We start from the raw sequence: 26,876 nt of genomic DNA on the forward strand, positions 1-26,876 counted from the left end.
GAGAGTACGGGAGAGGGACCCGCCGTGGGGACCGAGCCCGGCACCGGGCCCGCACCCTGAAGGGGAATGGCCCCGTGACCCCGGCCCACAGGCGGCCTCAGGCGCGGAGGACGCCGGCGGGTCTTCCTGCGCCGTGTTAAATGAGGTTTCCCTTCTAACGCTAACCTCTCTCGGGAAAGGGATTTAGTCCTGTACATTCTGGCAGTATTTAAGTTGATGTGTCATTAAGCTTCACATAGGTAATCATCATGAAGAATTATTCACTTCCTCAAGCACGCAAAAAAGGCGACGGCGCAGCCGGCCGTCCTAACAGCGAAATGACGGAGGACTGAGCCTGGGATTCCAGCTCTTCAAATGACTGTTTATTCACCGTAGCTTACGAGGCCGCTTCCCGCGGTGAGCATGGCCGGGGGCCGCGCGGCCGTGGGGAACCGCCCGGGGCCCAGGTCAGAGCGTGCCGGGCGCCCCCGCGAGCGCTCCCGAGCTTCCCGAGGCCGGCCCGGCGCAGCGCCCAGCGCCCAGCGCCCAGCGCCCCTCCCTCCGGGTAGCTCTAGCTTAAGGTTCTCCGAGGAGACGCCTCAGCCAGAAAAACCATACCTAAGATGGCACCTCCGCTCCGGCTCAGCCACCATCTTGGTAGCTCCCGAGGCGGGCGGGAGCGACACGCCCGCACGGCCCCGCGGCCCTCAGCGCGCCTGCGCGGCCGCAGAGCCTCCCCCGCCCCTCTCGCCGCCGCTGCCGCCGCCGCTGCTGCACTGACGGCGGGTACCCGCGCCTCAGGTGAGTGGACGCCTCAGCCCGGACGCGCGGCGCTGCCTGCGGGGGCGTCGCTCCCCTTGCCTTTTCCTTCCCAGCCTCGTCTCGGTCGCGCGGTGGGGCCCCGAGTTTGCGCTGCTAGCTTCCCCCGCCCCCGGCGCCCGGCGCCCTCCCGGCTCGCGGGACCCGGGTCAGCCCAGCCTCCCTCGGCCGCTTGCGGAGCCCAGGCAGCGGGCCCTGCGGCTGAGCCGCGGTCGACAGCGTGCAGCTAGCAGGGGCTGAGCCTCAGGGCGCCCCGCAGCCTCGGCCGCAGGGACCCATCTCAGGCGCGACCCCCTTTCCGCGCCTGCTGTCCGGCGGCGGGGCCCGGCGGGGCTCGGCGGGCCTCGTTTTCGGGCACCCAGCCTTCCCGCCCGCCGCAGAGCCGAAGAGGCTTGGCCGTGGGCCGTGAGCTCTCTCTACACCTGTGCGGCCCGCGACGGCCCTGCGACGGGGGCGCTGCTTCGCCCCCCTGGGCAGACGAGGAAACTGAGGCAGCGGGAGGCGGAGTGCCAGCCCAAGGTCACGCCGCTTGCCAGGGGCGTGGGCTGGCTCCTGCCTCAGGGTCTCTGGCCAGTACAGTTGGAATTTGATCTCGGACCTTTAGAAACAAAATTGGAAATGCATCTATCTCTGGATTCGCGTCTTCAACGCCCTAAAAGACTGCAAAGGCAGTGTTTTCTCGCCGAAGTACGATTGGGGTGTTACTGTGATAACCATGGTAGTGATGTTCTTAAGGGCCCGGGGTCTTGCTAAACATTTAACTAAGATTATCTGGGTAACCCCAGCGTTTCCCAGCCCGGAGTGTCCCTCCTTTCTTTTCGCGCACGGTTTTTTCCGCGGAGCCTGCCTCCCGTCACAGGTAGGCTTCGGGGCAGGGCGACTCCCCCCCGGCGGCTGCCCCGCGGAGCCCGGTGAGCGGGCCTGCCCGCCGCGGGTTTCCCTCCAGCCTGGACTCGAGGCTGTAACTGGCCTTCCTTTCCTGGCCGCGGGGCAGCAGGACCGGGCTAGCTGGGCCCTCTGGGTGGGGAGGTGACAGAGCAAATTTGGCGAGCGCTCACCTCATTCTGGGACTTTCTGGCTCTGTTCCAACATTGGACTTGACCATTTTAGGATTTAAAATAAAGTAAAAAGAGAGTGTTGACAGAGTGGTGCTGAATAGAAAGAGCTACCGTGACTTAAAGTCCCAAAGTAACAGCTGTAAAAGTATGTGAATGTTTCCTCCCCAAAACAACTAGCTCAAACTAAACTCTTTTTTTTTTTTCTTAGCAAATTCTTCTTAACACACTTCAGAGTTTACTAACTCCCCACCTTCTCTGTCCAGCCTTACTTGCTTGATCTTCCCAATTAGAATTACACACACACACACACACACACGCATGCACACACGCACGCACGCACACAGTAGGACTGTGAGCCCCTCCAGGTCAGGGCCATCTTTGCAGCCCCAAGTGCTTAGCTCATAGTCGGCCTTTGGTAAAGCTTCCCAGTTTCCACTACTCCTTTTCATTACTTGGAGTGACGTTTTCTTGCTGCCTTCCTGTACTTCCTACTTACCCTCCAGTTTCTCTTTGCTGTCCTTCCCTTTGCGTTATTTTTTCCAGTTTTATTGAGAAATAATTAACATATATCGCTGTATAAATGTAAGGCATGCAGCATGATGGTTTGACTTACATGTGTTGTGAAATGATTGTCACAACAGGCTCAGCTAGCATCTCCTCATAGATACAATAAAAACAAAGAAAAAAAGAAGAAAGGGATAGCATTGTTTCCTTTTTTCTTAGCAAAATCCTTAGTAAAAGGATGTCCCTCCTTTTACATCCACCACTCAAAAGTCTGTAGTCCACCCTGTTGTTTCTGAAAATTTGCAGATCAGGGTCCTGCATCAAGAAGCCTGTTTATTAACTCCAGCACTGGAGCTGGTGCAAGTGTACAAAACTGTTCTTATTTGCTTGTTACAGTAAGGTAGCCTGAGGCCGGTGGTCTTTTAGTCTGTCCGTAAATGCATGTTAGACTCATTTTTACATTTTTTGCCTTTTGTGGCTGACTGCCCCTGGTGCTGCCGGAGAAATCACAATTTTTACCATAAATCATTTCATAATATGTATAATAATAAATATTCAAAAAGGCCCTTTGAAAGGCAGCAGATCTGTGCATGGGTTCTTTACGTAAATGAGACTTTTTAAAGAGTTTTTTCAGCCCGGCTGGCAGTAGCTGATCAATGTTTCTTCCTTTTCCTCTCCTTCTAAAGTCAATAAAAACATATTTTTAAAGAAGAGTTTTTTCAAATAATTTTCTGCAAATATATGGAGCTGTTTTGTGGAAAACATGGTGCTGGGAATGGTGGAAGATTCGCCATTTAATAAAACATGATTCCCATTGAGCAAGCTTACTAGCTAACTGGGAAACACCATATCTGATTGTAACTCAAATCACATCTAAAATTTGCTGTAATAGCATTACAAGCAAAGCAACATGAAAGTATAATGGAATAAGAAAGATGTTCAACATGGAACATTTCATAAAATCATACTGCTGTTCAGGCTGAAAGGAGGCATCAAGTCATTGAGTCCAAACTCACTTTTACAGCCTTCATGCTAAGGAGTGAACTTGTCCAAGGTCAAGTTCTGGGGCTACAACTTGAAATCTAGACTTTTATTCATTAAAGGTTTATCAGTATTTCAGTGAATTCATCCTCAAAGACATTAACCAGCAACTCTATTAAAATTCTACTTATGTGCTTCAAACAGGGTTGAGGAAGAGATAACAAAAATATGATTCATGTTTTCAAGGAGTTTATGATCTGTTGGGGAAATATTCCCCAGCAGATCGTAATAGGTGTGTCAAGGACGCTCAGGTCCAAAGATTTATAGCATTTTGGGTTTACTGCAGAACTGAGTATCAGGACATTATTCTGAAAGCCTTTTTAATAGTAAGAACTATCCTCTGACAGTGAAGACCTAATTGTTAAATCCTGTGGTAGAGGGACTAGGTATGGCATAGGAGTTGGGAGAGGTGCGAGAGAGATTAGCTGTGGTAGTGAGAACACTTTGGGGAGGAGTTAGGACTTTCTGGGCTTTGACAGATTGGTAGGGTCAGACTTAATCAAAAGGACAAGGAAAGCATTTTGAAGCTAACAATGCTTGATGTGTTTAAGGGACAGTAAAAAAAACAACAAAAAAACTGACGACCAGGGTGACTTGACTGGATGAGAGCAGTGGTTCTCAGCCTTTAGTGCGCTTCAGAATCGTGGCACCCGAGAAATTGTATTTCTAACAAGTTCCCTGATGATGCTGATGCTACTAATTCAGGGACAATACTTGGAGAATCACTGGATTAGAAGGTTGAGAAGCTAGTGTCAGAAACTATCAAAGAACTTGTTCCAAAAAAGTATTAAGTGTGTGTGTACATGTGCGCATGTGCATGTTATATACCAGCATAGGAGAATTCTGGAAATATACATTCTAAACTGTAGTAGCAGTCACTTCTGGAAGTGGGATATTTTTAGGCAGTTTGAGAATTCACTTTTTACCTAATACCTTACTATTATATTTTTGCATTATGCACATACTGCTTTTGTATTTAAAAAAAGAAAAGCGAGAGTCCTTTTTGAAGATATATACTGTGCTAAAACATTTATGGATTAAGAAAGAGCTTGCTAAAATAATCTAGTGTCACCCAACAAACATTTTTAGAGTGTCTGCTATATGCCAGATGCTGCTGGGATCTGGAAATGTAAAGCCTTTGGTAAAGCTTGTAGTCTGGTGATTGAGATGGGCCGATGACAGCTCTACTGAGTATCATGTGAGCTTCATAGGAACAAGGATAAAGGTCTAGCTCTGTTTGTGGCAGATAATAGGCACTTGGTAAATGATGAATGAATGAGCAAATCCAGACAAGAATTGAGGACAGAAAGAAAAGGGCAAATGGGAGATTCTGGAGGGAAAATTGACAAGTCTGAATAGGGATGTTGAAAGAAAGGAGGTGTGTCAAGGACTTTCAGGTCCAAAGACTGATAGCATTTTGGATTTACTGCAGAACTGGGAGTCAAGTCATTATTCTGAAAGGCCTTTTTAAACCCTCCCAACCAGCCCTTTTTTAAGAGACTGCTGGGAAATGGCACACAAAACCTAAACCCAGATTGATATGAGTACATGCTAGATTTCAGGGCTTTCTTTGGTAAATGAAAGTTTTTTCTTTAATCACAGAGCTAATACTATTTTTTTATACTCTTTACTTACAATCTAGTTATTAAATATTTATTATGTGAAATTAACTGAGATATACGGAGGATGTTTAAATACCATACAAAAATGGGTTGTATTATGTCTTCAGTGAGAGGGATGGTACAGTGACTCAAAATTATGTTTCTCACAATGCCTTACAGAGTTTGACATTATTAGTCCTAAATAAATATCCATTGTTGATATCTGAATGGGGTGTACACTGGAGGAAATATGGCTTTGTTGCATTCTAAGTTGAATTCTATGTAGACACTATTTACATTATCAAACAGGACATGCTTTTAAAGTTGGTTGCTGTTAAGGAATGTGTAATATGGAGTTAGGCATTCTCCCTAACTTTTTGTGTGGAGGTGCTGTTCGTTTTATCTTCCTCAGAGATTTAATATAGGAAAATTAATTTCTCAAGTAGAATGGTGGCTTACCACAGGCTTTGGCTATGTCATTAGACTATAATCTCTTTACTACCTAAAAGTGCCTATAGTCTATCTACAGTTTGGGGTTTTCAGTTGATAAAATAAAACTTTCTGCTACAGCCTCTCTTCACACTTGATTTTGTTACTTATTAAGATTTTTTTATTACACATTTTTCAGTTATTTTTTTTTTTAAAGATAATGCTGTTTCAGGTTTGACTGCAATAGCTGTTATTTTGAGGGAACCTGTAGAGTGTTAGTCTAAAAACATAAATATAATAAATTGGGAAGGAAAATTGTATGTCACCCATAAAAACAGTATGAAGTTGCTTCCCATTTCTAATACTAACCTAAGATTAGCAGACATACCAGCTTTTCCTTTAATTGGTAACTGTTATATGATCATTTTTTTCAGGAATACTATTTGCTTTCAAGACAGACACAGTTATTCTGAGAACACGTCTACATTTTTAAGTCTGAACTTTCAACTTACGATAAAAATGGAATGCTTTTTAAAATTATGACATTTTAGCTCTAAAACTGTTATGTGAAGCCATAATACTTAGAGAAGAGAGGAATCAGGCTATTGCCTCATTCTCCCTGCAGTTGAGAAAGCTCTGGGGAAGGACCCCTCCTGCCATTCTTCAGTTGTTTTTTAAAAAAATATTTTTATTAATTTTTAGAGAGAGAGAGGAAAGAAGAGGGAAAGGGAAAGAGAAACATCAGTGTGAGAGCAGAACATGATTGGCTGCCTTCTGCATGCCTCACATTGGGGATTGAGTCCAAAACCCTCTGTTCCCTGACTGGGAATTGAACCAACAACCTTTTGGTGCTTGGTATGAGGCCCAACCAACTGAGCCACACCCACCAGGGCTTCAGTTTTTGAAGATGTTGAATCTTTTTTTTTTCCCCCCAGTTTTAATGAATCCACTTCCTTTATTGCAGAAAACTGTGTACAAAGCAGCAACTGCAATACTCAATGTTAAAACATTAAAAAAGCGTTTGTGTGACAGTTATAATACGATATTATCAAAATATTACATTTTAAAATCCAGTAAACATCTACCAGAGCTCAAATCTTTAAATTATTTCCATAGTCTTTAAAAATATGTAATATCAGAAAGCATATAAAAAAAATGTAAAAGAAAACCTAAAATACAGATGAAATAATGTAATGAATATTTGATTTAATTAACTAGCTTAGTACCACCATTCTCTTTAAACCAGTTGAATTTTTACCTGTAGGAGTAATGAACGTTGATGGGCACACAGAGCAATATATAGATCTTGTAACATAGAAACTCACACCTGAAACCTCTGTGTTAATATTAACCATTGTCACCCCAGTACATTTAAAAGCGTTATTTTTTAAAAAAGGAATAATGAACGGTCAAATGCCATTGGATAATTTATTTGTTTCCAAGTTATCACTAATGATTAGAACTAAAAAAAAAAAAATTGGCATAAGGTAATCAAATTCAGCCCGTCCCAGCGTGGCTCAGCTGTTGAGCATCGACCTAGGATCCAGGAGATCGAGGTTCGATTCCTGGTCAGGGCACATGCCCGGGTTGTGGGCTCGATTCCTAGTAGGGGGCGTGTAGGAGGCAGCCGATCAATGACTCTCTCATCATTGATGTTTCTATCTCTATAAAATAGAGTAGAATAACTTCAACACTAGGTAGCATCTCTAAGAATTAATTATTGAACTTTATTAGTGTGCTACAATAACCTTGAAATTTTTGACCTAGTGTCTGGTGTTAAGTAAAAGTAATGCTTTTTTTTTTTTAATGAAAAGCTGCTTACATTATTTCACAGATAATATTACCCTCCCCCCATCATGCATAATTAGGTATATTGTATATACTTTATGCATATATGGATGATGCATGACATTTGGTTCCTGCAGTACAGATCACAATGATGTTTTCCTGAATGGGAAAAAAGGTAAGTGTACCTGTGCACATTTCAAGGTAGCAGCACTCAGTTCATGCCCTATTATCCATTTTAAAGATGTTGAATCTTTTAACTCTGGTACTATGCCGTTTGCTTGAAGATGTCGCATCTTTTAAACCTTTGTGTTGAAAGATGGGTTTAACCAGGGTTTTGATTAAAATGTGACTTTAGATGATTAGACAGTCCACGGGGTTGCTTTTCAAATACCTCCAGATAGGTACAGTTCTCACCTATTAATTAAAATAATAATGCTAATGTTTAATAATACCCAACTTTGTATTAGTAATACCTAAACGTTATATGGTGCTCTTCAGTTTCAAAATTCTTTCCTCAGTAAGATCCTGGTAAATTGCAGTAGCCAAACCTGAGACAGTAAGTAGGAGAATGAATGATTAGTTGGCATCAAGTGGGAAAAATTGTTTATAGAGGCCTTTCTAAGCTCTAGATGCAGGCTGCTCAGGTTCAGATTCTAACTCTGCCATCCACTAGCTGTGTGACCTTTGGCATATTACAGAACCTCTCCAAGTATCAGTTTTTTCGTCTATAAAATAGGATTACAATTACAGTACCTATTTTACAAGTGTGTTGGAAAATAAAATGAAATAATGAATGGATAAAGTGCTTATCATGGTATCTGGCATTATAGTAACTGCTCAATAAGTTAGGCTGGTATGAGTATTAAGTACTGCATCTTAGGACTCTGGTTTGTTCTTTACCTCCACTCAGGCTGTGTTAAAGAACAAATTGTTTTCAGGGATTCTGCCTTATAGCTGGCAGGAACCCCGAGCCCAGCCCAAGAGCTCATACCAGGGCCTTGATAGCAGTTGCTTTTCTAGCGTCTTGAGCTGCATCCTTCAAGAGTGGAAGGCAGAGGGTAGTGCTTCTGCTTCTAGAATCTCTTTAGTATGGCCCCTATGTTAGAGCTTCAGCTGGTTAATAGGTGTTTGGGGTTAACAAGAAGGTCCCTAGATGAGCATTGTTTTGTTCTACTAGTTATTTGTACCAGTACCCTGGAATGAATAGATTGAATGTAGTATAGGACCGGCTCAGATTTCCAGCTTGACAGTCTTTGCAAAATTCCTATTTACCACCTGCTGCCAAAATCCAGGAATGACAGAGTGGAAAGATGGGCCTTTTGTAAAGGGTGCTGCCCTTTTCAGAAAAACACAGGGTGTGTGGATGGCCCTTTTCCAGGGCCGTGGACCAGAAGGGTGTTTCCTATTAAAATGAGGTTCTATAAGATGCTACCTTTGATCACTTTTCTCCCCACCTTTGCTTATGGAATAGAATGTCTGAGAGTATTTCTTCTGATGAAGAGGCACCCACACTTCCCTTTTGTAGTACAAAAGCTCAGTGAGTTGTATTTTAAAAAGCCATTGTTTCTTCCATGGAGCTGGGTTGTCTGGCTTGTTTATTATGCTTTTTGGGGAGTCTCCTGAGACCCTTTCCTAAGGGCCCCCAGGAGGCAGCAATGAAACCCAACATCCATTATCCTAGATGCTTGTGGGGATGCTTAAAACAGTAGTTTTATGATTAGATTAATTCAGGCTTTAACCCTGGCAAAACTTGAAAGCGAAGTCATCAGACACTAGTCCTAGCCCCTCACCTAAATGGCTGTGTAATTTTAGGCAAATCACTTAAATTTCTAGGCCTCTTTTCTCATTTGAGGATAAGGGCATGGCTGTAGACTGGTGGTTCTCAGTCCTAGCTGAGTATAAGAATCACTTGTGGCCCAGTTGGCGTGGTTCAGTGGTTGAGAGTTTACCTCTGAACCAGGAGGTCACAGTTTGATCCCTGTCAGGGTAACGTGCGCAGGTTTCCATCTCCAGTAGGGGGAGTGCAGGAGGCAGCCTATCAGTGACTCTCATCATTGATGTTTCTATCTCTCTCTCTCTCCCTTCCTCTCTCTGAAATCAATAAAGGCACTTTTTTTTTTTTTTAAAGTAAAAACAGTATCAGTACCCTACCCTAGCCCAATTAAATTGGATCTTTAGAGTTGGAGCCTGGGTATTGCTATTCTTCAAAGCTCCCAGGTCTTTCTAATGTATAGCTAAGAACTACCAGATTAGATGACCATGTATTAAACAATTGTGTCACTCTGCTCAGGCACCCTCAGTGGTTTTCCACACATAAAGTCCCATTTATGTGCTCTGTGTTCTGACCAACCTTTCCTTCTTTCCCAGCTACATTGTTCTTTTTGACATATTTTGTATATTTCTTTTTTCCCCACCCCTGATGTCCTTACCTGGAATGCGCTCTCTTCCCTTATAGCTATCCAAAACATACACATTCAAGGCCCATCATTCTTACCTCCTTTGGGAAACTCCTGAGCATTCCAGCCAGTCCTTAGCTGTTTCTTCCACTTCTATACTCGTTCCAAGCTTTGTTTAGCTCTGACTAAATGCAATGAACAGTAGGTGTAGCATAATACCTGATACTTAAGCAACATTCTGCCCTCTTGGGGAGGTGGGACACATGGCAGTGCTGCCGGTTTGACTTGTATACTACTAAACATCTGTGTGATATCTTGTATTGTTGGCTATCTCATTATGTGTATATATGTTGTAAATATTAACTGGTTGATAGCTTTCTCTGACCTGACTTCAATGGCATTTTTAGCCTTCTCTCCTATTTCCAACAGGAACCTTCTGCTCTTACCAAACTGGATCATTTTCCATCAGACCTGTGCTTTCTCATTTCCTTGTGTTTAAGTTATCCTCCCTTTCTGGAATTCCTTCCTAGTCCTGTCATCCTCACCTACAAGAATTTTATCTATCCTTTTTTTTAATACTTACCAGAGAATGTTTATTATTGACTTTTTTTTAATTTTTATTTTTAGAGAGGAAGGGGGTTAGAGACAGAGAGACATCGATGTGAGAGAGAAACATCAATAGGTTACCTCCCATATGTGCCCCAACTGGGGATGGAACCCACATCCTAAGTATGTGTCCTGATGGGGAATCGAATCTGCAAACTCCTTGGTGTACGTGACAACGCTCCAACCAACTGAGCCACCCAGCCAGGACTTTATTCTTCAAGGTTCAGTTCACATGTTACCTCCTCTGTGACTCTTTATCTCTGTATCTACAACTGCATTAACCGACTTTTGCCCTAAACATCCATAACCCTTAGGGCAGTGGTTCTCAAGTCAGAGCAGCTCTTCCCCCCAGAGGACATTTGGTAATATTTGGAGACGTGTTTGGTTGTCACAATTGTTGGAGGGGAGCACTACTTGTCATTTAGTGGGTAGAGGCCAGAGATGTTCCTAAACATTCTATGGTCCAAAATGTCAGTGGTGCCAAGGTTTAGAAACTGCCTTAGAGTTTGTCAAATTCGTAGGCTTGTGTTTTTTACTGCTTGGAACTGTAGTGATTTGTTTATAGACTTAATCTCCCCTCTTCAATTGAATTAGTTGGTGAAGGCAAACTCCAGTCCCAAATCTCAGCTTTCTTGTTATTAACTTCATATTAGGGTTTAATCCTCGAGCCTGTGGCCTGATCTTAACCATTCAGTGTAATTTAGGACCAGAGATAAAGAGGTCCTCAGTGTGGAGTAGGTGCACTGCAGTGAGGCAGCCTGCTCAATTTCTCTCCTTTTTATCTCCAGGTATTTTAATCTGTGATAACCTGGGAGACAGTATGATACAGAGCATAGAGTGAGCATTGGGATCAGGAGAAAACTGGGTTTCTGTTCCAGCTGTTGCATTTATTATATTGTTTTGGTCACTCCATTTCACATCTTTAAGCCTCAGTTTCCCTATTTCTGTAATAGATGCCAGTGCCCCAGTGTTTTTCCTCACATAATCATCCAGTAAGATGTTAGATGCAAAGTTGCTTTGTAAATTGTGAAGTCCTATAATAATTACCCATTCAGCCACTGGTTTATAAGTGAAAAGAGAGGATGTGTGTCAGCTTGCTGTAGGAGCACCACTGTCTACCTTCTCAGCTGGTCCCCGGCCACATACTGCAGCTTTTTAGCCATAACTGTTTCAGCACCAGCTCCAGCTGTCCAGCACCTGTCCAGCTCATTCTCCTCAGTATGCTTCCTTTGTTTGCAGCCTTCATTCTGTTTTAGTTGTCTGTCTGCAGTATTTCCAAAACCAAAAGTGATTGACTTTGCCTCTAGAATACAAACGAGTGACATGGCATCAAGTACATCCTGACAAAAGCGTGATGAAGACCACATAAATTACCTTGGTCATGGGGGAAAGCTACAAAACAAGACAGCTTGTACTTTAGAAAGCCAATAGTATATATAGTCCCTCATTGTCTTTTTAAAGTAACAAAGCAGTGTTTTTAAGCACTGGAAATCTCAGTGAGCTTTCTCTGACTAAATGGACACAGTGCAGAGTGAAATAAAGCCAGAGACCCTCATGTTCCTGGGGTCAGGCCAAGTGCACCCTCCCACTGATTTGCAAGTGATCTTCAACTAGTCTTTGAACCTAATCAGGTTGATAATTGAGTGACCTCTTAGGATTGTAGTAAGAATCAAATGAGGTGGGGGACAAGGGAACTCTTACCCTAGGAGAGAATGTAAAATCTAATACATTTACAGGGAGCTTCTGAGTCACAGAATGTCAGCTGTGTCAGGGGCCAAAAGGTCCTCCTGCCCAACCTTTTCCCTTGACAGATGGGGAAACTGAGGTCTAGAAAGGGAAAATGCTTTGCCCAGTGCCACTCAGCTAGGTAGGGGCCCACGTGGGTGTAGAGTCCACATCTGATGTGCTTAAGGGCTCTATCCATGACTGGAAGAATCTGGGCACCCATTTTTTCTGAGTGGACAATAGTCGCACTCAGAAATATGTTGTTGGACTTTATTTAAACCGTGTTCTACAGAGCCCTAGTGTTACCGGGGAGATAATGAGGAGACCTTGGTTCTTGTCTTCTTGAGGGAAAGATTTCAATCAAGAGACAAAGTACAGCAAAGCAAGCAAGAATTTATTGACTGCAGCAAAAATATACTTAGGATAGAAAAACAAGGAAGAGCATAGATGAAGTAACAGTTGAGCCTAGGCTGGGCTGCTCTGGCTCACTGAGAAATCAGAGAGAGAGAGAGGAGTATTGGAGACAGGCTCAGGGGGTAAGCCTGGGACAAGCTGCTGATGCCTGTTGCTCTCCTGGTTGCAAATCTTGTGGGGTCCCCTCGGAAGGGAGGAGGAGATGGCATTGGCGTGGTGGGGGTGGGGAGCTGTCACTAGGTCCTTTGTCCTGAGCTTATTTATCCCTTTCTTGCAGGCAGGAAATCTTAGGGGAGGTCTCAGGGGAGTGTCTCAATAGAATATTCATCAGCTTTCCAGATGTGCTCTTTCAGGGTTGTGGTATCCACTGATTGGTTGGTGCCATGGCAGGGGGTCATTATTCAATGTATTTGGTCCTGAGGCAACCAGGGTGCCACTTCTCTGGTTTTGCTGTTTGTGTGGGCCTGGAGCTGGAATACAACCGAGGCCTAGATGTTATCTTTAGAACCACAGGACCAGCGATATGCTGGGGGAGGATAGGTTACCCTGGGGACAGAGTTCTTGTTTTCCCAGTCCCCCCCTCCTTGCTGGGCATCCCGGACTTCCTGCCCTGGTGAATTACTGTACCCTAGTTTCTGTACCTAGCCCATCTAACACAAACCATTTACTCTCAAGTGTCCTTGGTTTAAGGAAGATAGGATTTACTAGGTGGTTGCAAACCGCTGTTTAACAATCTCTCAGTTTCCCCATTCTGCTTGTCCTGGAATTTTCCTAGCTTTGACTATGCTATAACACTAGCTGTCTCACCATCACTTCAGCCAGTGCCCCTACACGTTTTTCTGTTATTTCAGAGCTTTGGTGCAAAAATTGAAACTCAGTAGTCTTGATGGTCTTTAAATGTAAAGGTCCTCTCAAGTACTGAATATCAAAGAACACTGGTGCCTCTCCTGGCCATCCTAGGAACATTTTTGCTTACATTTAAACATTTTAATTCAGAAATGTCAATTTCTTTGTTTCTAAAAGGCCATAGTCATGGGCTTTTTCTTTTTCTAGCACAGAGAAACTGAACCTCATTTTTCTTAAATTTTAATACTATTGACTTTCACTGTCAAAGATAAGTCCTCCCCCTCCTTTCCTCTTGAGTGCTTGATAGATTTTTGCCCCTTTCATGTAAACTTCTCTTCTCCCTTGATTTCTTTGACTTTGTATTTCTGCATTACCTTGCATCTCTGAGGATTTTTTGTTTCTTACTGGTTCCTCTTTTCCATCACTGAGTTGTCTTTCAGAAGAGCATAAGGCCTACAGCTCCTCCAGGTCTCTGGTTTGGTGAGTTCTCTGGGGGAGAAAATACAATTTTCCTTCTACCCTTCTGACTGGACTAATAATCAAATTGACACAAGACAGGTTAGCAGGAGAAAAGCAAAGTTTAATAAAATGTATACCTCCTATATATATGGAAGAGACCTGGGAAAACTGAATAACTCCCCAAAATGTCAAGCCATTACTTTAAATATCACCTTCAGCTAAGGACAGAAGGTTTGGGGGATGGCGAGTCAGTTGTGGGAAGTTACCAGGCAAAGTACAATAATCAAGAATAAGGTTATTATATAGATTTCAGTCCAGGTCTTTACCATTGATAGTAAATGCAGGCCTGATGTAGTGAGGGAAACACCCATACAGATGGAGATTTCCCTTATAAATGTGAATGTCCTTTTACAATGTCCTTCTACTTGGTTTTCAGAGCTTTTCTCTTGTATGCTGTTTCTTAAAATTAACCAGCCTGAAATAATCAATACCCCAAAGAGGCGTATTTTGGGGTAGCAAACTCTGCTCCCCTTTAGTACCTACAGATTTCCCTCACTAAATCTCAGTCCACCCAGTGCTCTGGTTTCTTGGATGTCCAGTTTTCAGCTGTTTTCAAAACTGATTTTTTTCACCACTTTCTCTGTTATTGCTTTTTAGTTCCCCACTTCCATTCATTGCACCATCATTCTTTTATCCCCCTAACTAGAAACTGGGGGGGAGGAAGAAACTTGACTCTGAGAGTTCTTTCAGCTGGCCTAATAATAATCAAATAAACATGAGATAGATTAACAAGAGAAAATAACCAAATATAATTATATACATATGTATGGCAACCCAACATACCTGAGAGAGTCAGACACATATGTGAGAGGGAAGTTTATATACGACGTTCTGAGCTAGGGATTAGTTAATGCACTTCCGGGCTTCAAAAAGTAGTTTCAGGGAGAGCACATGTTGAGCAATTATTAGTTTGTCCTACCATATAGATATGTAAAAAGTCATTTCTGGTGATAACTCTTAATATGGGCCAGGCTCCTAAATTCTTCTAGATAGTTGGGGGTGGGGGGCTGGACAGAAGTGTTTTTTTGAGCCCTCAGGGTCTTGGTTGCCCTTAGCTCATAATAATCTGCATACTATTTAGGCACATCTTGGGGTGGTGTGTTCTAAACCCCTACAAAACCTTGGCAAAATCTGACTTCTCTGACCTCACACTATTTTTACTTATTTTAATACCCCAGATCTCTCTTCTTTATATCTGTGATTCTAATAGCGGGGTCAGGCTCTGGTCATCTTTCAGCTAGATTTCTTTCTTTTTCTTTTTTTAAATTTATCTTTACTGTTGAACGTATTATAGGTGTACCCTTTTTTCCCCTCCATTGACTGCCTAACTCCTGACTCCGCCCTGCTGTCCCCACCCACCCACCCCCATCAGCTAGATTTCTGCACTAAACTTCTCAACTCCTATCTTTCTCCACTATATTCCCCTTCTGATTAGTCTGGCCTGTTGAGACTTATTGAAATCCCATCTGAAATCTTTTTCAGAAGAAGACAGGATAAAATTAGATTAGTAGTCTTTCTTTGTCCCATCCTCATCTCTATTAGGGATTGGTTGGTGCTAAATATCAAGCCTTTCCATTCTTCGTCTCCAGTTCAAATGATCTCACTCCTCATGTGATGAGGTCACCTATTGGACTGTCATCACTCAAAACTGATTATGTCTAATATCCTAAACACGATATCCCCGTGATTGTTTGAGGCTCACTATTCTAACAAAAAGCAAGAAATAACCCTTGTTTCTAAAACTGGTTACCAAGCAATAGGTGGAATTTTATTTCTCTTTTCCCTACTCATGTTCTCCTAGTCCTCAGCTAACTACTGAGATATTGAGGTTTCTTTTCCTGGTGTGATGACTCAAATTTTCATTCTAAGGCATCAGACTCATTAGTGTTACAGGATTGTCTGGGTTTCTATTACCTTTACTTCAAGGACATGCCCCTGTGGGTAGAAGGGAAGAAACTTGCCCAGGGCTCTATAGTCAGTAGATGGAGCCTGGCATTGACATTATGGTATCGTGGGAAAAGCAAAGGCTTTTAAATCCTTGCCCTGTTACTTAAATGTGGGATATTGGAAAAGTTACTTAACCTCTCTCTAAGCCTAAGTTTCTTATCTTCAAAGTAAGAAATGAAGGTATCTACCTGAGAGGACTGTTGTGAGGATTAAACATAAGGTGCTTAGGTTATAGTTCCTGGCACAGTGTAGGATTTATGCTTTTCCCCTTTTCTAGCCATTTGGTACCAGGCTGGCTTCTTTAGTTCAAGGATTGCTGGCTTTTACTTTTCAGTCCTTCCTCTACTTCATAAACTAGGAAAGAGTGTGAACATTTTGTTATCTACTGCAGTTTAGAAAATCCCTACTAGCTTTTAAAAAATATTAATAGCCCTTAGTATCAGGATGGATCTGGCAGCCATGTGCAGAAGGAACTGCAGGCCTTAGATCCCCAGGAGGAAGCTAGCCTGTGTAGCTGGGAGATCTGGAGATGGAATTTTCCACCATGTGGTCATAGTTTTCTTATAGGTGTTACAAAACTGTTCACTGGCAAGGGCTCAGAACAAGGAGAACTAAGCAAAATTGAGTCTCCAGAAGAATACATTAGGTCCCCTGTAATGTGGAAGGTGAGCATCTATTGTCTTGTTGCCAAGTTCTAGCTCACACTGTAGCAGCTTCCTGTTCTGCTTTAAGTTTACATTAGGCCCAGCTGATAGGGATAGCCTTCTCATTTAATTTGTGCCTTTTAGTGTTTGTCCTGGCCCAAACATCACATCATCACTTCTTTTTTTAATCTTTGAAAAATGCATGGGAACACTAGGTGAATGCCAGTCGCTTTAGACCTGAGGGCAGCTCAGGCTTTCCTCTGTCCCTGAGGCTCTTGGACAGGCCCTATGTGGAGTCATATTTGAGTAATCAACATCTTGAAGTACCCTGCTTTCAAATGTGTGAGTAGGGAATAAAGCAGATGGGTTGGAAAAACTTTTTCAGGAAACCACCATTTTACGTGGGAAAAAAGAACAAAGAAATAGACTAAAATCTTAACAGTAGTTGTCTTTAGATGGAAAGATTAAGTAAAATATATTTTCATTATTCTGTGGTTTCCACATTTTCTAAAGTGAGCACATTTAGTATTGCTTTTATAATAGGAAAAAGAATTTTAAAATAGCCATTTTAAATTACTGATAAACAGTGAAGTACAAATGAAAAGTATCCACAGTTTGTAGTGTGATTAATAAACACACAACAAGTAAATACCAATTAGGCCAATATTTTTAGAGTTAACTGGGTCAAAGTGCAACTGTAAAAAAAAAGAGTTGTATATGCTGGTTGAAATTTGTGATAAAAGATTCAAGCCACCTCATCTCCTTTTGAAATGTAACTGATAAAAAAAAAACACACAAAAAAACAACTAAGCCCAGCCGGTGTGGTTCAGTTGGTTGAACGTCATCCTATGAACCAGGACTTCACAGTTTGATTCCTGGTCAGAGCACATGTCCGGGTTTCGTGCTCTGTGCCCAGTAGGGAGTGTACAGAAGGCAGCCAATGTTTCTCTCTCTCTCTCTCCCTCCCTCTCTCTGAAATCAATAAAAACATATTTGTAAAAAATCAGTTTTAAAAAAAGAAAAATTTCAGCTTCTGGGCATTCAGTAGCTTAATCAAGTTTATACGGTGCCTGGGGTCTGAGAAAAGAACCATATTTTACAGGCTTGTGTTCTCTTAAGTGGCACAAATGTTTGGGATGCTCATGATTGGCATATGGGGTCCATAGTTTGAGGAGTGTTCCCAGTTAGCATCCTCTGGGTCCCTGAAAGGAATGACAAAAGTCACAGGTCTTGCCCACACTCAGTGGGGGAGGAGGGTTTTGTTAGGATGTGAATACCAGGAGGCAGAGATCATAGAGGCCACTCTGAGTCTGTCTGCCATAACTATCTAGTTTCCTGTGTCTTTACCCTGAACAGTGCGTGACACATTCTAACCTCTAATATTTGAATGAATGGATGTAATGGAACTATTATATTTCCAATTCCTGGTTTAAATTTTTTAATTGATTTTAGAGAGAGAAAAAGGAAGAGAGGGGAAAAAAACAACAACACAGCAATTGGTTGCTCTACTTATTTATGCGTTCATTGGTTGATTCTTGTATGTGCCCTGACCGGGGATCGAACCCACAACCTTGGCGTATCGGGACAATGCTCTGACCAACTGAGCTATCCAGCCAGGGCCCAACTCCTAGTTTAAGCCCTTTTCTTCACTTCCTTCTCTTCTGTTTCAGAGTTATTGATTTGTTTTTGAGAATCCTCTATTTTCATCTTCCTCATGGATGAACTTCAGGATGTTCAACTGACAGAGATCAAACCACTTCTAAATGATAAGGTAAAGACTATTGTGTTTTCACTAAAATGTAGAGACTACTCTTTTCACTAAACTCTCTCTTCTTCTGTGATTAGTTCGTTTCTATATAGTAACTAACTCAAAACATATTTAGCTTGACTTTCTATGGAGAGAATACTTTTTAAAATATATTTTTTAACCAACCATCTTTTTGATACCTTTCCTCTTTTTTTTTTCTTTCCTCCTACTTTGTTTCCATGGGCCACGTTGAATCAAGTTATCCTTCAGATTTTCCTGTTTCACAGATAGAGATATTAAGGGGAAAAGTAATAAGGCAAAGTTAAGTAGAAAGTATGAAAGTGGGGTTTGACTTAGAATACAAGTGTCTTGAGTTTCAGTTTCTATAAGGAAAACTTAATATCCATGGCTGGTGAGGTGCATAGGCTGCAGCACTCTCCCTAGTTTGTCAAGTGTGATGGGACCCTTCTGTCAGTGTGGAGGTTTTCATCCGGGATGCCTGGGTGTTGGTAGTATACCTCATTTTTATTTTAGTATTAGAGAAATATACAAAATAAAGAGTGATGTGATACAAGTTACCAAAAGGCTAAGAAAGAAAGGCTTGCTTATCTTCTATCCGGTCCCTATTCATTCAGTAAATGAGCCTGAAATTCTTTCTTTACAGTCCTCTCCTTTTGGTTTATTGTCATTGTCCCCTATTAAAATACTCTTGTAGCTTGGTGTGAATGACTGCATGACATTCTTTCCTGAGGGAAGTATTGATGAAGATTGAGGGTAAAATGGGTGAGGTTGGGATGAGGGGTACACCAAAAGATGCTGTTCCCTGTTACCCTTTTTTTCCCCCCGTTTAAGTAACTGCCCTTTATTTTGCCCAAAGGAAAGCCCTTCACCTACAACTTCTACGGCTGTTGACTTACTATGTGTTTTATTAATTTGCTGTTGAATCCTGTCAGCTCCATTTTCTTCCTTGCGACATCATCTCTCTATCACCACTGTGCTCAACCCTTTATCTTTCACCAGATTTTTTGCTCTTTTCTTTGGCAAGCTGCACACTTTATTTAGCCCCCTTTGGTTTCTTCTGCTGCTTTCCCCTCATGTTTTAAAAAAACTCTCCTTTAAGTACTGTCTTTTGGTGCATGTGAAGGGCTGTCCCAAAAATGATGTGCCACAAAGAGAAGGAAGGAAATAAAACCTGCTTTTTTAAAGCTTATGTATAGCTTACGAGGCAGGTAGCCAGTTCATCTTCAGGAGGTTAGTAACCTATCATAAATCTGGCTGATCACCAGAATCAGCAGGGAATTGTTTCAAAATACAGATTCCTGGGTTCCACTAAATTGGAATCTGAGGGGAAAACAGGACACACACACACACACCTCTGTGATCAGTGGTCCTGCTTGTTGGAATTGCTTGGGGAGATTTGAAAATTACTAATGCCTTGGTCTTACCTCCAGAGATTCTGATTGAATTGTTCTGGGGTATGGTTGAGCTTTTGGGGGAGGGGGGGTTGAGCTTTTGTGAAAACTTCCATAATTGCCCTGTCTCAGTTGGTTGGAGCACTGTTCGTTCACCAAAAGGATTCAGGTTTGATTCCTGGTCAGGGCACATACCTAGGTTGTGGATTCGATCCCCAGTCAGGGTTCGTACAGGAGGCAACTGATCGATGTTTCTCCTTCACATCGATGTTTCTCTCTCTGAAAAATAATCAATAAAAACATATCCTTGGGTGAGGATTAAAAAACAAAAAAACTCCTGTAATTGAGAACCGTGCCTAAAGTGATTCTGATTAACCAGTGTTGGAAACCATGACCTAATGGGTCTCAGATGTTTGAGAACTGGGGCACAAATGAGAGGAGTGCCCTTTCCTGACCCTGGAAGTCCATAGGATGCCTGAAGAGGCACCTATACGAAAGAGTTGCAGGAGTTAATTGACTGAATAGCTCATAGAGAAAGCATCTGGAAAAGGATAGGTTCAGTGAATGTTACCGTAGAAAAGCATTACATTAATTTCTGGATCTTCCTCTCTGTGGTCACAGTGATGCCTTAGCTGTGTCTGATGTGTGCCCAAGTGCTCTGGACAGAATTGTGCCCCTCTTCTCCCAAATTCATATGTTGAACCCCCCCATGTGACTTTTTTTGGAGATAGGGTCTTTAAGGAGGTGATTAAGGTTACATGAAGTCATAAGAGTATAGCCCTAATCCAATAGGATTGGTGGTGGCCTTTTAAGAAAAGGAAGAGAGCCTGGCCGATGTAGCTTAGCGGTTGAGTGTTAACCGATGAACCTGAGGTCATGGCTTGATTCCCTGTCGGGGCACATGGACTGGTTGCAGGCTTGATCCCCAGTAGGGGGGTATGCAGGAGGGAGCTGATCAGTGATTCTCATCATTGATGTTTCTATCTCTCTCTCCCTTCCCCTTCCTCTCCCTGAAATCAATAAAAACATACTGTTTTAAAAAAGAAGAGGGAGAGAGAGAGAGATGGCTGCTATGTGGGGACACAGCAAGATGGTGACCATTTGCAAGCCAGGAAGAGAGCTCTTAACAGAAACTAAACCCTGCTGGAGTCTTGATCTTCTATTTCCAGCCTCCTGAACTGTGAGAAAATACATTTCTATTGTTTAAGTCACTCAGGCAGCCCAAGCAGTCTAAGAATTCAAGTAAGCTATGCCTCACTTTCTAACATCTATTAGTTCCTCTTTGAAATGCCTGTGCTGTTCCTAACCATTTCCCATGCTCCATCTCTCTCCCTGAGAAGTGGTCCTATCCAATCACTGTGCATGAGAGCTCCCCTGCTCCAGTGAAGCTTTACAGACGTAGATTGGCAAGAGGCCCTCTTTGGATGGTGGCATTCCCAAACAAACAATTCCACCCCAGTTAGTCCCCCCAGCCCCCCCTCCAATACATCAATACTTCTGTCCTTGCCCAGCAAGTGGCTAATTGTACATACATTGTGAAAGGTATAATGATGATAATGCCGCTCATCCATTATTTCATTTGATCCTGCCAATAGCTTGGTGATATGAGACACACAGATCAATTATTCCCCTATTGCTGGTGAGGAAACTAAGGCGAAGAGAGGTGAAGTAGCTTACTGTGATTGAGTGCCTAAGAATGCCTGCTGTAAAGTCTTGCCACTATTAATGGTTTGGGCTAGAGAATTACTTATTGTGGGAGACTGTTCTGTGCATTGTAGGGTGTTTAGCAGCATCTACCCACTCACTGAATGCCAGTAGCATCTCCCCAGTCTTGATGGTCAGAAATGTCTCCAGACATTGTCAAATGTCTCCTGAGGGGCAAAGTTCTCCCCGGTTGAGAACCACTACTATTAGAGGATAAGCCTTCAGGTTTGAATAGGCATAGATAGATGTCTTGAGGCTTTTTGTTTTGGGGAGGTTTTTTGTGTGTGTGTTTTTTAACCTATCCTACTGTTATTTATTAAGCACCTTTTATGTGCCAAGTGCTTTACATACCTTCTCTGTTTCAGTCACTAGAGTATCCCTCAGAAGTAGATAGTATTGTTCCTCACTTAGCAGATGAAAACCTGACAGAGAGAAGCTTGCCCTGTCAGTAAGTGGCAGAGCCAGGACTAAAACTTACGTCTTCCATACTCCAAACCCGAGGCCTTTCCACTATATTCACTCTGTAGGTGGTTTGGCGTCGCCTCTGTGGCTTGCCCCGTCTCTTTAACAGAAGCCTAGAGATGTACATTACTTCACTTCCTCTTTCTCCCCATTCTCCTCATGGATATGCTCTGAGCCAGACATTGCTCTCCTCTTCCAGGCTTCCAGGAACTAACAGAAGGCTAGACCCAGCCTGATATGGAGAAACTTGTCCTGAGGTGACTGTGAGAAAGCAGTCTCAAAATGGCTTTAAGTGAGGCTTGTGTTAACTTTTCTCTTGTCGTTTATTGGTATTTTTCTCATTTAATTTAGGTGTGCCTGTGATTTTGTCTATGGCTGAGATTATGAAGACGTGGGAAATTTTTGTGTGCTTGTTTTGGCTCCAGTGATGAAAAGAAGCACTCACTGGCACTTAATCTTTGCTTTGGGGGCAGAAATTGCACAGGCAAATGAAGTGTTTTTAAAAAAAATAACATTTCACCATTTTCAAAGCATTTTCACAAATATCTTATTTTAATCTCTTAACCTCTTGTAAAATAAGTAAAAGTATTTTTAACTCCATTTTACAGATGCGGCTCAGAGATATGACTTGTCCAACATTAGTGTCTAGTAAAGTGGTAGAAGCCAGGACTAGCTCCCACATCTGTTGACTTCAACTTGAATTAGGGGTCTAGAGGTCTTCCCACAATCTGCTGGTAGATTGGTAGCTGGTAGTTTCCACCTCCTCACCCAAAAGATCTTATAACAAGCAGGAGAGCTGACTGATTTTTGCTTCATTTTCCCTGCCCTCCTCTATCTACTGTTGGTTCAGATACTACTGAGCCTGGTGAAAGCCAGAGGCCAGGCTTGAGAAAATAAGTAGGAGGCCATAATTGGACCCTGCAGAATTGAGAAAATATCAAGAAGGGGGATAAATATTTGGTAGGGAGAGCAGAAACAAGTTATTTACTTTGTTTTGGTGGTTGTTACAGTAGGAAGTGAGGTAAATCCTATTACAGTTTGATTTCTCTTTCTACTAGTGACTAGAAATGTGAGGAGAGGAGGGCAGGAGGGAGAACTCAGGGATTAGCTTTTTAAAAAGTTTTTATTATTGATTTCAGAGAGAGGGAAGGGAGAGGGAGAGAGAGATAGAAATAGAAACATCAGTGATGAGAGGGAATCATTGATCGGCTGCCTCCTGCATGCCCCCTACTGGAATCAAGCCTGAAACCGGGGCATGTGTCCTGACCAAGAATCGATCCGTGACTTCCTAGATCATAAGTCTACGTTCAACCCATGAGCCATGCCGGCCGGGCAGGGATTAGCTTTTTTATAACCTTCCTACAGCAGAAACAGGCAAAGGGCTAGTGCCAAGGTTTCTTTTAAAAAAAAAAAATTAAAAACATTTATTGACATTTTCATTAAAGAATATTCAGGAAGTACTACATCTACTGTGCACTAGAGGGTGGGTGTCTGTTAATGAGCTAAGAGGTTATTGTCACATCATTTATCAGAAATTCTCTAGGTGGGACTGGAGTGGGAAATGAGTTCCCAAGCAAATAATGATGCCACTGTGACAGACAGTTCCCAACCCTCTGTCAGGTCAGCGGGAGTTAGTGGGAAGAACCCAAGCCTTAGCCACAACTTAGCAGGGTGCCCACAGAGTTTTTATTGCAAGAGGTCCATGTCACACAATGTTAGTTTGATTGTCAGGGTAGAGGTTATTTTAGAATTGAAATTGTACTTTTCATCAGTCTGCATATGTTTATCTAAGTATCTAACCTCTGTATGAAGTCTCAGTTTCTTAATTAGTATTTTTTTGAAGTTAATAATATAGATAATTAAGCCTGGCTGGGCGTGGCTCAGCGGTTGAGCATTGACCTAGGATCCAGAAGATCATGATTTGATTCCCGGTTAGGGCACATGCCCAGGTTGTGGGTTCGATCCCCAGTCGGGGGCATGCAGGAGGCAGCTGATCAGTGACTCTCTCATCATTCATGTTTCTATCTCTCTCTCTCTTTCCCTTCCTCTCTCTGAAATCAGTAAAAGGTATACTTAATAAAGAAGTTAAAAATAATAATAATATAGATAATTAAAATATATACACACATACATGTATACAAACACATATACTTACATATATATAGAACTTCCACTTTTGTCTCTGGATTATCTGCTTGAACAGATTCCTCTTTAAAAACAGTTTGCTGATGATTGTAAAACATTAATTTATTAATTTATGTTAATTGATTATATTACTCTATCACTAAAGAAAAACAGTATTTTCTAGGCTCATCTTACCCTTCTGCTTGTAGAATTCCCCACCTTTCCACTTTCTGTTGGTAAGAATTATTGCCTTTTTTAAAAAATAGAAATGTCACATTTTATCTTCTAATCGTTTTTTAAAATTAGCTTGTTTCTAAAATTTTTACTGTTAAAACAGCTCCTTTTCCCCACTTTAATTCCTAGTACATCAATTGCATATAATCCTTCCTCTTTGATATTTATTTTTATTCATATTTAGTATCTATTTTAGAATGCTGATAACATATGCAAAATGAAGTTTATTGCATTTACTAAGTGCCAGGACTGAGAATATAGTGGTGAATCAGACACAACCTTGCCCCCTAAAGTTCACAAAACAGGTAGATTTACCGCAGATCTCTTCCTCTTGGTAGTTGGTTCTGTGGTCTTATATATCTTGTCTTCCTTTCCATTATACCTGTTGCTTTCTGTCTTTGAAACTATATATGCCTTTTGACTAGATCTCATGTTGGGAAACTACATCTCTCTTCTTCTCCCTAGTAATTACTTGTTTTTTAACACCTCTTCCTTTCATACTTCTTTTTATTCACTGACCTATTCTCAGTTCCATTTTGCTTATTCTCCAGGCTTGTATTTGAGAGAATTACTTGTTTTTAATTTACCTTCAGGAGCTGCTTCATCTATCTTCTACACCTGGCATGATACTCCACCAGGAAACGCTCCTCTTAGCTGGCTTCTACCTTGACCGCAACTTTCAGTAATAATTTATCTTTTTCTTTGACTTACTCTTTTTTGTCTTTCCCCCAATTATTATATTATTTTAATTTTTTTTATTTAATCCTCACCCAAGGATATTTTTCCCGTTGCTTTTCAGAGAGAGTGGAAGGCGGGGAGAGAAATATGGATGTGAGAGACACACCAATTAGTTGCCTCCTGCACGCCCCCTGACCGGGGCTGGAGATTGAGCCTGCAACCCAGGTACATGCCCTTGGCCAAATCAAACCCAGGACCCTTCAGTCCATAGGCGGATGCTCTAACCACTGACCAAAACCAGCTAGGGCTTTAATTTTTTTCTTTTTTTAAAAAAATATATTTTTATTGATTTCAGAGAGAGGAAGGAAGGAAGAGAGAGAGAGACAGAGAGAGAGAGAGAGAGAAAAACATCAATGGTGAGAGAGAGTCATTGATCAGCTGCCTCCTGCACACCCCCCGCTGGGGACCGAGCCTGCAACCGGGCCTGTGCTCTGACCGGGAATTGAACCTTGATCTCCTGGATTGTAGGTCTATGCTCAACTGCTGAGCCACACCTGGCTGGGCTTTAATTTTTTTCTTGAATCCCTTTCATCTACTTAAGTTTGCTTAGTGAAAGAATCTTTTTGAATATGGAATTAATGGCATATTTAAAATGGACAGAAAGAAAAAAGAAAATACACAGAACTTTGAAAGTTGTAAAAGTTTTGTTAGAGTAGAATCATGTACCTCAAATATCAGAGGTAGTTAAGTGCCCTAGAGAAGTCTTCTTCCTTCCAGAATGCGCCCAATGAGTTCAAAGACTGTGGCTTCAGTTGACCACAGATCAAGTAGGACCCAGCTAATGACCTCCATTCAGAAACTCTGAATGCTGAATATTGTCAGACAGGCTCAGTCATATCCTTTCTCCAGGATGATCATTCATGAAGCCTGAAACCATTCTCCAAGAGTATCTGGCATCTCTTAAAAAAAAAAAAAAAAGGCCAAGAAAACAAGTGTTAAGCCTTCTTTGAATTATTAGTACCTTTTCTCCTGGGAGTCTAGCTGTGTACATTGGATTAAGAACATGTAGTTGTTTTTGCTAGGTATTCAACAGAAGAAAAGCTCGCTTTGGTTTCTAGAAAGAATCATCTCCACTTTTGGCATTTCCCTTTGTGCTCATCTCAGAGGCTTCGGGGCTTCATAGAATGCCTCATGACTGTTGCTTTATTTGGGGGAAGGTACAAGTTGAATCAGGAACCAGGGGCTCACCGTCTGGTCATTTATATTCTACTCAAACCATCTACCCTCGTCCATGAGAGCGCCCTTCCTTCCGCTCTCATAGTCTAATTAGAAATTAAACAGTGATCTCTCTGAAGGAGTTCTCAGGCATATTATGGGGCTAGTGGGACCCATGGAACACTATAATCCTTTTTACCAGTGGCAGCATTTCTTGGAAATATTCTACCCAGTCCCACCTGCACAGTATTTTGTTGTCTTTCCATGTTCTGATTGCATCAGACTTTATTTTGTGAACTTGGTTTCATGCCAGGAATACTTCAGACTAGCTGTCCCTACCACTCTTTACTATCCTCTTTGTCATCTGTAGTCTGTGTGATTGGTAATCTCTTGTGATTTTACTGCCACCTTTAGAGAAATAAGGTCTGCTCATCCATAACCTTATTCCTTCCAAAGCTTTCTGTCTCTAGATCAGTGCTGTCCATGAGTTTCTGCAATAATGGAAGTGTTTTTTATCTGTGCTACCCAATAATACATTTGCCACTAGCTATGTGTACCTGCTAAGCACTTGAAATGTGGCTAATGTGACTGAGGAAACTGTAAAATTTTAATTTTAATTGCCACGTGTGACCAGTGACTACCATCTTGGATAGTGCTGCTGTAGATCATCCCAGCTGGTCTACTAGTTCCTTATGTGGACAGTTTGTTTCTTTGGGTGTTTTTATACCACACTGGGCTGTGCTTTTAACATGTGTTTTGTTCTGCCAGCAGTGGGATATAGAACTGTTCCTAAGAGGAGAATCTTTTTTTCTAATAGACCATTTTATTTGTTTTTTAAAAGGTTTTTTAAAATGATTTTTGAGAGAGAAGACAGGAGAGGGAGGGGGAGAGAGAAACATCGATGTGAGAGCGCAACATGTTCGATCAGCCGGAAATTGAACCAACAACCTTACAGTGCACAGTGCATGTGACTACGACCAACTA

General features: G+C 42.0%; 1 protein-coding gene across 9 annotated transcripts in view; it reads left to right on the forward strand.

Moving 5' to 3' along the window:
* The first annotated feature begins 689 nt into the window (after nucleotides 1-689).
* NDRG3 (NDRG family member 3) overlaps nucleotides 690-26,876 on the forward strand; it is a 61,216-nt gene continuing 35,029 nt past the window's right edge. For 6 of the 9 annotated variants that reach the window (XM_081149756.1, XM_081149760.1, XM_081149761.1 and 3 more), the window contains exons 1-2: nucleotides 690-780; nucleotides 17,987-18,087. In XM_081149756.1, the coding sequence (XP_081005882.1) occupies nucleotides 18,031-18,087 (57 nt within the window). In that variant the 5' untranslated portion in view covers nucleotides 690-780; nucleotides 17,987-18,030. Of the gene's footprint in view, nucleotides 781-17,986; nucleotides 18,088-24,655; nucleotides 24,682-26,876 lie in introns of those variants that run through there. The other 3 variants (XM_081149759.1, XM_081149766.1, XM_081149767.1) reach the window with 3 other exon arrangements.

Source organism: Miniopterus schreibersii (genome assembly GCF_964146895.1).
Source record: "Miniopterus schreibersii genome assembly, chromosome: 10".
Taxonomy (NCBI): Eukaryota; Metazoa; Chordata; class Mammalia; order Chiroptera; family Miniopteridae; genus Miniopterus; species Miniopterus schreibersii.